General features: G+C 63.5%; 1 protein-coding gene and 1 long non-coding RNA gene across 5 annotated transcripts in view; both read right to left on the bottom strand.

Annotated features, from left to right (window-relative positions):
- On the bottom strand, positions 1–2,688 carry LOC114037453. Its single transcript, XR_003568446.1, has 2 exons — positions 2,440–2,688; positions 1–940 (listed from the first exon to the last, which is right to left on the bottom strand). It is a non-coding gene; the product is annotated as an uncharacterized LOC114037453 (long non-coding RNA).
- A 548-nt stretch (positions 2,689–3,236) lies between these two features.
- TRMU (tRNA 5-methylaminomethyl-2-thiouridylate methyltransferase) overlaps positions 3,237–10,504 on the bottom strand; it is a 7,670-nt gene continuing 402 nt past the window's right edge. Inside the window, exons 2-11 of one of the 4 annotated variants that reach the window (XM_027854218.1) lie at positions 10,313–10,478; positions 8,885–8,991; positions 8,384–8,506; positions 6,969–7,141; positions 6,335–6,388; positions 6,182–6,248; positions 5,983–6,083; positions 5,282–5,426; positions 5,004–5,086; positions 3,237–3,710 (exon numbers count right to left, since the gene is read on the bottom strand). In XM_027854218.1, coding sequence (XP_027710019.1) covers positions 3,552–3,710; positions 5,004–5,086; positions 5,282–5,426; positions 5,983–6,083; positions 6,182–6,248; positions 6,335–6,388; positions 6,969–7,141; positions 8,384–8,506; positions 8,885–8,991; positions 10,313–10,478 — 1,178 coding nt within the window. In that variant the 3' untranslated portion in view covers positions 3,237–3,551. The other 3 variants (XM_027854220.1, XM_027854219.1, XM_027854221.1) reach the window with 3 other exon arrangements.

The raw sequence follows: 10,504 nt of genomic DNA, 5'->3' as shown, positions 1-10,504 counted from the left end.
TCACAGCTGAAGGTGATCAATCCAAAGGCAATGAAGGGACAGCTGCCCGGGGTGGGGGGTGTAAATAGGGAAGGATTGCGGAGGGGTGGCCCAGGGGCATCACGACGGAATCCCAGAGAGGCCTCCAGGACCCTGTGTGGACACTCTCTGGAGGACTGTGGAGTGCCCAAGAGGAGAAGGGTAGAGGATTGAGACCCACGCTGGCATGATTCCAGATTCTTCTCAAAGTATTACAGAAATGTGTTGAAGAGATGTGAAATTACAGGTGTGTGAGTGTGTGTATGTGAGTGTGTGTGTGTGCATGTGTGTAGGGGGTGGGGGGTAAGAAGAGATCTTTGCTGATGGGAGAGATCAGGGAAGGTTTCTCAGGGGAGATGGCTCCTAAGAAGAAGGCAGCCCCCAGCAGACAGAAGGGGCAGAGGGAACACTCCGGGAACAGAATCACAGAAAGTCAAGAATCCTTTCTACAACATGGGACAGGTAGACATCACCCGGTCTTTGCTTGGATACTTCTGGTGATGGGGAGTTTACCAACTCCTGCGGCAGCCCATTCCACTTTTGGGGACTCTGCCCCTGGGCTAGAGCAGTCCACCCCGTCCTCTTGCCGCAGCCCTTCAAACAGCCAGGGTGGCTAGAGTGCCCACTGAGCCTCCTCTGGGTCCTCCGGCTGACCCGCACACACCGTGGGCTTGAGACCCTTCATGTCCTGGTGGTCCTGCTCTGGACACCTGGGGAGGAGCGTGAGTGCAGACCAGAGGCCGGAGGAGTTCTCCCCACCTGGAGGAGGGCAGGAGTGACGGAGGAGACGACGTGGGAAGTCTGGGTGGGCAACGCCCAGGGAAGGGCGGCTTTTGGAAGGCAGGGAGCGACTTGAGTTTTGAGCAGAGGAGGGCAGATCTGTGAGTCAAGAAGAGGAATCCGGCTGCTCCTTGAGAACTGACTGGAAGCAGGAAAGAGAAAGCAGAGCAGGCCGGTGAGGGTCGTGACCCCGGGAGTAGCAGCCTCCTGGTCCGACAGAGCAGGCCCCAGACCCCAACACCCCCAACCCTTCCCAGCTGAGCGACCTTGGACGGAGCCCTTCAGCTTTGCGAGCCTTGATTTCCTTGTCTGTTAAAGGGGAGAATAATGCCCATAAGAGAAGCGGACAGAGGGCAGCAAGATCTAGGATGGAGTCCCGCTGCTGACGGATCCCGGACAAGTCACAAGTCTGAGGCCCTTAACTGCTGAAATGTTGCTGACTTATATCGATGAAATCACACTCCAGGTCAAAAAAGAAAGGACTTGGGATGCTCCTGGGGCTGGCCCAGCCACCCCTGGCATTTTGTAGATGGGGAAACTGAGGCCTGGGGAAGACAAGGGATTTTCCCAAGGCCATACCGCTAGTGATCATCAGAGGTGAAATTGAGCCCTGGGCCTTTGACGCCCGAGCCAGGGCGCTTTCTGCTATGCCCAGCTGGACCTCACAAGATGGCGGAAGCTATGCACTAGAGGAATGCTGAATGACTTCATGACTGTCAGGCCAACCCCACCGGCTGGCAGAGGCAGGAAGGCGGGACGACCATTTCTTGGATGCTTCTAGGCCAGGTGCGGCTTGGACTCGGGGCCCACGAGATGCCCCCTGCAGCACACTGGCCCCTCCACTCTTGTCACACTGGTGACCCTCCCTCTCAGCCTCCGCGGTGGCTCAGCAGCTCCCGCGGCGGCTCCCCCCTCCACCAACATGTTCCACCACATTCCTGTTTGCCGGGTCCCCTGATTTGTGAGGTGTGGGGTCAAGGGGCAAGCGCAGGCTGGATTCCCTGGGTCACTGTCAGGCCCCTCGGGGACAGCGCTGTGACAAACGGGGCTGTTTTCAGACCACGAGAAGCGGGGCCTGGGGTGAGGAAGAGCTGCCCGGTGGCGGCCTAGGGCCCCCTCCCCATCATCACCTTGGCCAGGCTACCTGGGCCTCAGTGTCCTTGTCTGGGCTTAGATCTACGGACCTCGACTTCACCAGGGAGCGAAGTCCACCCCCACTGCATCTGCCAAAGGCTGCTATGTTCCTCCAGTGAAGAGGACCGCCTGAAGACAGAGGCGGAATACCCCACAGCTGTCTTCAAGCATTTCCAGGATCAGCCTCTGCCCCAGGGGCTGCGGAGGCCACTGGGGCAAATGACCAGGTGAAAGGGGGCTCCTGGGCTCTGACCTGGTTCCAGGGGCTGAGGGGGCTCCCCCAGTCCCACTGCACACCCCCATGGCCAGAAGCTCCTGTCTCTCCATTCCATGGGAGCTGTAACCAAGGAACGTGTGGACACGTGTAGACCTGAAGGCATTAAGAGCTGGGGGCACCGACTGAAGGGAGGAAGAGAGGCTGGGAGGAAGGGGGGGGGAGTATCATTCTGCAGCTTCCTCCCCACTGGGGAGTCCTGCCAGGACTCAGGATTTCCCCTACTCGCTCACCTTCCCAAAGTCGTGGCCTGGGGGCTCCCCGGCTCCAGCCAAGCTGGAGTTCCTACAGACCAGGCTTCTGAGTGATGAACCGTGACCCCCACGCCTCCAGGGGAGCGTCTGGAACCCGCCGCAGGTGCAGATCCCAGGACCACCGAACTGAGAGGGGCAAGGGGCCACACAGAACCAGCTTGTCCTGTTTTACTTTTTTATTTCTAGAGGCTGAAGCGGGGCAGCAGCTGGGTGGCTCAGTGGTTGGAGCGCTGGGCCTGGAGTCAGGAAGACCGGTTCAAATCCAGCCTCCCCCGACAAGTCACTTTTCCCTGGTTGCCTCAGTTTCTTCATCTGTAAAATGAACTGCAGACCACTCAGCATCTCTGCCAAGGAGACCCCAAATGAGGTTGGGGGAGTTGGCCACACCTGAACTCCAAGGATGAGACAGAGAGCACTACTCAAGGTCCCCTACGTGAGGACTGTTCGACACCAGCCTCTCCTGCCACCAGGGGCTCCTGCTGGCTGCCTGCTCTCGGCCCCCTGGGGCTCCTCTGGCCACCAGCTCCTGGCCCTCTGGGGCTCCCCTGGGCCCCTTGCCGCAGTCCCAGCCCTCCAGGGGCTCCCACTGGCCGCTTGCTCTCCACCCTCCGGGGGGCTCCTCTGGGCCCCTTCCCGCAGTCCTGGCCTCAGAAGGCTCTGGCCAAGGGCCTAGTCACGGCAGGCCAGCGTGAGGCGGGGGCTGCTCGTCAGTACCTTGTGGTCTGAGGCGTGCGGGCCCTGAGGAAGGGGAAAGGAAAGGCCAGGAGCCAGCCACGTCCAGGCACAGCCTTTATTTATCCCCACAGTCCAGCAGCGACAGAGGGAGGTCCCTCCCACCACGTGTCCTTTCCCCAGCTCCATTTACCAGGAAAGCCAGGCGGGTGGGGGTCCAGCTGCCCCGGCACAGACAGCAGCAATCTCCATGGCCGTGCTCTGCCGCAGGGGGTGAGCCTCCCGGCCCCTCTCCGGTCTTGTCCCTGGATCTGATAATGGGGCGCCCCGCTGGGGAGGCCTGAGGAGGACCACACGGGGGCCTGGGGGCAGGCCTGACGTCCACCCTGGACCTTCCTTGCTGGACCCCCGCCAGAGGCTCAGCTACTGGGGCCCGTGGTGGGGCCCTGGCTGCCGTCCAAGGCCTCACTGGTCACTGCAGCCTGCCTCCTTCCCAGCTGCAGCGTGTAGGCCGAAGGCCCCAGCCTCATGATCTTTCCACTGCCCAGACACTCGTCACCCTTGTAGAACACAGCAAACTGTAAGAGCAAACGTTCTGTGAGTTGGCAGCCCCAGGAGAGACTGCCAGCCAGCAGTCTCTGGGCCCTGCATGCCAAATGCTGGTTACAGCATTCCAAGGACTTCGCTGCAGCGGATTGCGACCACCAAACGTGATCCAGTGAGCAGCACGTGCTAGGTTCTCGATCCCCAGGGGCCTGCCCTGCAGTCTGAGTGTCGGGGGCAGCAGACGGCCTACACTTCACTGGCAGGGCCTTCAAGGCCTCAGGGGCACTAGCTTGAGCAGTGGGGATGGTCCCCCTCCTGCTGGGGGACATGGGCTGGTCCCGTAGCAGCTGGAGGGTGCCTCCCCACCCTCTGACCCCTCGTGCACACAGTGCAGTAGTCAGATCAGGGGACAGGCCGAGTTCTGTCCCTATGCAGCAGCGGCTGCTGCGCCCACCTAGCTGGCCTCTAGATTCTGTCCCCCGGTGCATTGCCTCGCCCTGGGGCCCGGCTCAGCCTGCCCAATGCCCTGACTGTGAGCTAGGGATTGATCCCCCCGTCCTGGACCGGCCGAGGACCAGGCCTCCTCCTGATCCCTTCAGAGAGGCCGCACCCAATAAAGCCATCCCTCACATCCCAAGGATGCCCGAGACCTATCTCAGGCCAGCAGACCAGCAGGCGGGATCTCCATCACAACGTTTCCCAAAGACTTCCACAGTGTGACAAAAGATGACATGTGTCTCTGCCTGCTGGAGGCCGAGGACGGGAGGTGGAAAGGGCCCCTGTCACCCCTTCCCCTTTATACCCCCTGTCCGGAGCGGGGGAGGGCTGTGGCTGTGACCCGCCCCCGGCAGAGGAGGAGCCTTGGGCCCGAGCAGCCCCCAGCCAGCCAGCCTGCCAGCTTCCTCCCTCCATTAGCTTGAGCTTTGGAGGAGGGCTCAGCTTTCTGAAAAAGGAGTCCTTATCCTGGGACACTTCTCAGACCCCCACCCTGACATTCTCGGTCGCTGTTCTCGGCCCCTCCCAGCTCTGACTCTCGGAGTGGCCCTCGGGGACCTTCCTGGGAGCAGACTCTCATTCTCTAGGGAGGCCCAAGCTGACCAGCTGAGTCCCCAGAGCCTGCCCCTCTCCCTCCCATCAGCCCCTGTGGGTGTTTGGGAGCCCGTCCCCCAGAATGCTCCTGGGTCCCCGCGTGAGTTTCTCCCGGGAGCAGGAAGGGCCCCCTGGGGCCGGTGGAGGCTACTTTGATGCTGCCTCTTGGATGCTCCGTGTCTGGGTGACCAGGCCTGGAAGATGAGGCTGAGGCCAAAGCCAAGGGAGACACTGACCTGGCCCGTGGCGAGGGCCTTCATCGGCTTCACGGCGGTCACCCACACACTGCCATCCTGATTGAGCGTCAGCACGCAGGGCGCTATGGTGGAAAAGCGGGAGTCAGAGCCGCCTGGGCCCCCGGCCTGCGAACCGTCAGGGAGGCCAGAGGGCCCTGCAGGGCAGTGCCCGGGGTCAGCCGGATGGGCTGAGTGACCAGCGAGGCTGAGGAAGAGGGGACCCGGGCCTGCTGCTCCTGTCTCCCTGGGACGAAGGGGACGCTCGTGCCGAGCCTTACCTAGCGCCATCTGGTGCCGCCAGCGGACGCGACACTCCATCATCTTGTCGTGGACCAGCCGGGCCGGGGGCTCTTCAGTGATCCAGTGCACACGGCCCGTGCGCAGCAGGTCCCGGTAGAGGGCAGGGTGGTCGGGGCCAGGGGCCTGGGGAGGGCACAGACCAGGATGGGCCAAGAAGCAGCCCCTCTGGAGGGGCCGAGGCCGGGGTGCCCGGGGTCAGGGGAAGAGGCCGGGGCCTGCTCTGCCCCAGTGTCTCAGCCGACTGACCAACGGCCTGAGAGTAGAGGGAAGGGCCCGGGGGCGTGAAGCTCAGGCGGCCTCAGGTAGGAACCTTCACCCTCTGGGCCTCCCCTTGGGGGGCCCGTCCTACGTGTGCAATGCCCGGCCCCTGCCCTGCCCAGCGGCCAGATGTGTAGCCTCCTCGTGCCTCCCCAGGCCATTCCCAGAACAGCCCCAAAGGGCTCATGGGACGATCCAGGAACCCCATTTATGGGGCAGGAGGAAGCCCGCCCTGGGCCTCCCCCCTCCCCACACACATTCTGCCCACAAAACGACTCTGTGATCGTTGTTTGGGTGTTTCACCCAAAGGCCGGCTCGGTGAAGCGCTGGCGGCAGTGACGACAAACTCCCCGGAGCGGGCCCCACGGCCCTCGCACACACGTCACGCGTGCACACACGTGTGCGGCCCACGCACACTCACCACAAACACGTCCCCGCTGTTCAGGTCCTTCTCCACCACATACCAGGGATCTCTCAGGCCCCCGATCTTAGCGCCTTGGCCGAGGGTGAACAGGAAGCAGCCTGGGGAGAAGCGCGTGCTGTAAGCACAGGCTCCAGTCCTCACGGATGGGGATCACGGGCCTTCGCTCGCCCAGATTAATCAGAACGACGACTCTTACCTTGGTGCGTTCCCAAAACCTTGTGATCTTCTACTGAAACAAAGTTCCCCGGACGAGGCCGTAAATACTGTAAGACAGATGGAGTCTTTACGCGCGGGAAGCCCTCCGCGACCCCACAACCTTGGCGGGTGGGCCCTGCCAAAGGTGCCTCACCTGCAGCAGGAAACTTTCCAGGTGTCGTTTCCCGATGAAGCAGATGCCCATGCTCTGAAAGGGAAGCAAATGCATGTCCTTGGTCACGAGACGCCTCTGGCAGCCGGGGAGACGCCACAGCCCGCCGGCCTCCACAGTAACTGAGTCACGGGCCTCCTCCGGGGGCCAGGGCCCTTAGTGACCGTTACTCAAAGCTCCCCCCGCTTATTTCAGAGAGGAATTCCCCGAGGCCCAGAGGGAAGCAGCTTCCAGGTCCACACCTGGGTCCCCTCTACTTGGACAGGCCTCGGCTAAGCCTCACTGCCCCTCTCTGTCCCGAGGGTCTCAGCACGTCCCCCGGGGCAGGTCCCGCACCAGCAGCTTTCTTTCTTCCTCTGATCGTGGGCCGCCCTGGCCTTCCTTTCCACAAATGCTTGGTTGGCCTTTCAGGGTGCCAGGCAGCTCTTGGGGCTGCGCCTTGCGCAGGCGGGGGGACGAGGACAGCTGGGGAGGGGACCTGCTCCACTCCTCCCAGGCCTCCCCCTGCCCCGTCCCAGGAAGGGCCGATCTCTCCCCTGACCAGCTTCCCTGGCCTGCGGCTCCCCCAAGCTCAGGGTGGTCATTGGTGAAGGGGAAACCGAGGCCAGGGACTGACCTCTTTCCTCTGCAGCACGTGCTGAAGGCCGTTCTGGGCAGCGATTTTTTTCACAAAGCCCTTGGTGAGCCCCCCCAGAGGGAAGATGGTTCTGCGCAGGGCCTCCTGGGGGACCTGGCTGAGGAAGAAGGTCTGGTCTTTGACGGTGTCTGCTGCCTGGAGGAGCCTGACGGCTGCGAGGGACACAGAAGGGGCAGGGTTGGTCACGGCTGCCAGCTATATCGGCCTATGAGGGCGGGCCCCCTGGGAGCGAGGAGAGGGTCCCCCGCCTCAGGCGCCGCCCCGGCCCAGTGTCGTTATTGTAAAGGAAACCTCTCCTGCCTATTCTTTGGACAGGATGGAAGGCCGGCACTCAGGCTGTCCCAGGCACAGCAGGATTTGGGGACGATGGCGGGGTGGGGGTCCGTGACCCATGGGGAGGGTCTCCACAGATGCCCACAATCCTTCCCAAAGCCGGAGGCCCCAAGTCTCCATGTGGGGAGCAGTGGATGGTGGCTGGAGCCCCCGAGGGCGGCATGGCCTTGGCCGAAGGGCTGCCGTGGGCCGGATGAGATGGATGGAAATGACGCCCCCGCAAAATCCACTCGTAGCCCTGGCCAGGTGGGATGGCCCTCTGAGGCTGGGCTACCAAAACTCTCCTGGTGGCCAGTGACCAGGCCTGGGGCCTCAGACACCAAGCCGGAAGCAGGACCCCGTGAAGGGCCCCCAGGGGAGCCGGGGGGACCCACGTCCATCATTCCCAGCTGTGGCAGTCACGTGGGGGCCCGTGAAGGCTCTGAGCCAACGCCAGGAGAGGCCCGAGACGTGCCCGGACAGCGGCCAGCCTCAGCCCGACAAAGAGGGGCCCGAGCCGTCCGGACGAGGCTGAGGGCCAGCTTCCCGCCTACTCGGCATCTGCCCCGCACCCCAGATTCCCAACGGACTTCGAGAAGGCAGGATTTCTCCAAAGAGTCAGGCTGAACAGAATCCACAAAGGGGGCCGGGCACCCACCCCCTCCCCAAGTGTCCATGCCCAGTGCGCCTGGTCTTGGCCCCCTCAACACACATGCATACAAGGCAATGTGAACAGATATGTACACACATGCAGACGTGCACAGTGCACGCACCGGAGTTAGTGAGAGTGACTCATCCCATGTGGCCCTCCCACAGCTGACCCTACCTCCCACCCAAATGCAGGGGTTCCTGGGGGAAAGGGCCTTCTCGGTACTGAACTAAAAGTTGCCTCCCAATAATCACAGGTAGCTGGGGGGGGTTAGGGGAGCCCTGGGGGGCTGCTCTAGACCAGCTCAGACTGGAAGAGCCCCACGTGACCTCTGGAGGCAGCGCCAGGCCCCACGGCCCTTGGACTCCCTGGTCTTTCTTGCCCCTGGCCCCTCTGGCCTCAATCCCTCGCCAGGGCCCCAGGCCTCACTCACCGTTTCTCACTTCGAAGCGGTTCCTGAAGAGCCCCTGCGGCCTGGGGATGTACTTCTGCTCAAAGACTTCCTCGTCCTCCAGGGACGTCCTGGCGTAGTGTCCCGTGGCCATCGCGTCGGCTCCTGCCGTGGTCACACAGACACGCCAGGTGGCAGGCACCCAGGACCCTGAGCGGCCTGCCTCTGTGCGCCTCCCTTTCCTCCCGCCTCTGTCTGGCGTCAAACTCAGGAAAGAACCCCCCCATGGGGCCGGCCGGGCCTGAGGACCTCCCGGGGTGGGGGGGCATCACTGGCTCTAGCTGCTCCTTCGGCCCTGGGTCTGCCCCTGCCCACCTCACCTCAGTTCTGGGGCCTAGAACAGAACCGACCAACCACGAAGGGTGAGTGTTTAAATCTGTACACGTGTGTGCATACAAACACAGTGTCCACAGGCACGTGCTCACGCTCGCACACACGTGTGCCCGCCCGCGCCCTCGGGCACACACGGCCCCCCAGACTGACCCAGGTGGTCCACGGCATAGCGGAAGAAAGCCTTGAACTTGACGTGTTTGTTGCACAGAATGTCGGGGTTCGGGGTCCGCCCTTTCTCATACTCGTTCAGGAAGTCCCTGCAGCCGGTCAAGACAGAGAGCTCGGGTCATTCGGAGGCGGGGCCGGGGAAGGAATGGGCGTGGTCACTGTTTCTGCCCCGCCCCCCCAAGCCCAGGCTGGCCGGAGGTCCCCAGCAGCAGGGCCCCTGGGGCGTCTCCTCATGAGCTGTGGGCCCACCTGGTCCGCCCCTGCAGGCCTGCGTGGAGGAGGAGGCACACAGTAGGTGCTTCTGACGCCCTCCCTCAGGGAGCTGAGCCCCCAGCCGCCAGCTGGCCGCTGCAGCGCCAGGGGGTGAAGGGCAGGGCCGCAGAGCTCACCACTGGGGGGTCCGTGTCTCCACACCAGCCCCATCCTTTCCTGGCCCTGGGTGACCGCCTGTAGCCTCCCTCCCTCCCAACCCTCCAGCACCGACAGAGCGCCAGCTCTGTGCCAGGCGCCTGACAAGCGCTATCCCCTTGGACCTTCCCCACCCCCGGGGAGCCGGCGCTGCGGGGATCCCCATTTGACAGAGGAGGAAACTGAGGCAGCTGAGGTGGAAAGAGCTGCCCGGAAGCGCAGTCCCCACGCATGGAGATACTAACGGCCCCACTCCCTCGGACCGCGGGAAGGGCGCGTGGGCTGTCCGCTCCCTGCTCCCAGCCCCAGCCCCGGGGCCTCTCCTTAGCGCACTGGGCCTCCCGCACATTCGCCACCCAGCACACACGCACACGCACATTCACACAATATGCTCACACGCACACGTGCACACTCACACGAGCACACACACAGTGTGCACACACTTCCCTACACACACATGCACCCGCACAATCCACGCGCACCCGTGTGCACACCTCATGCACGCTCATACCTGCACGCGAACGCACAGCGCATGCATGCACATTCACACACCCACGGGTGGCCCGACGATACCGCATCTGACACCTCGCCCGAGCTCCGCTATGCGTGAGGCCCCGACCCGGCCAGGTGCCCAATGCAAGGTCGAAGGGAACCAGGTGCAGATGCCCCGTCTCCCCCGGGGCCTCGGGGCCACGAGCCAAGGGACGATGGGACCGCTGACCCGGGAGAACGGGAGGGAGATGCGGTGCGGATGGGCTTCCTGGAAGAGGCGGCCCTGCCGAGGTCTCTGGGCGGAATGCCGGCTTTGCGCTGCCTTGCGCCCTGTGCGACGCTCAACAGGGGACGGAACGTCTCTGGGACTCAGTTTCCTCGCCTGTAACAACGGGTCCCTCCCTGTCCAAGCTGCCAGTGGGGGGCCGCTGCGGGGGTCCGGGGGATGGTTGAGGGGGGCTGAGGCTGGCGTGCCCCGACCCCGGGGGCCCCACCACCCGCCCGGCTTACGTGAACACGTCGTGCCAGTACTCTTTGACGAAGGACACCTGGCGGAAGGGGATGTCCAGCAGGCGGCACACGCGGGCCGCGTCCTCGCAGTCTCTGTCCGCGGAGCACGCGCCGCGCTCGTCCAGCGAGTCCCAGTTTCTCATAAACACGCCCGTGACCTCGTAGCCTGAGAGGGAGCAAGGCAGGGTCAAG

Source organism: Vombatus ursinus, unplaced genomic scaffold (assembly GCF_900497805.2).
Source record: "Vombatus ursinus unplaced genomic scaffold, bare-nosed wombat genome assembly UNPS02010394.1, whole genome shotgun sequence".
Lineage (NCBI taxonomy): Eukaryota > Metazoa > Chordata > Mammalia > Diprotodontia > Vombatidae > Vombatus > Vombatus ursinus.
This window is presented reverse-complemented; position numbering and strand designations above follow the sequence as displayed.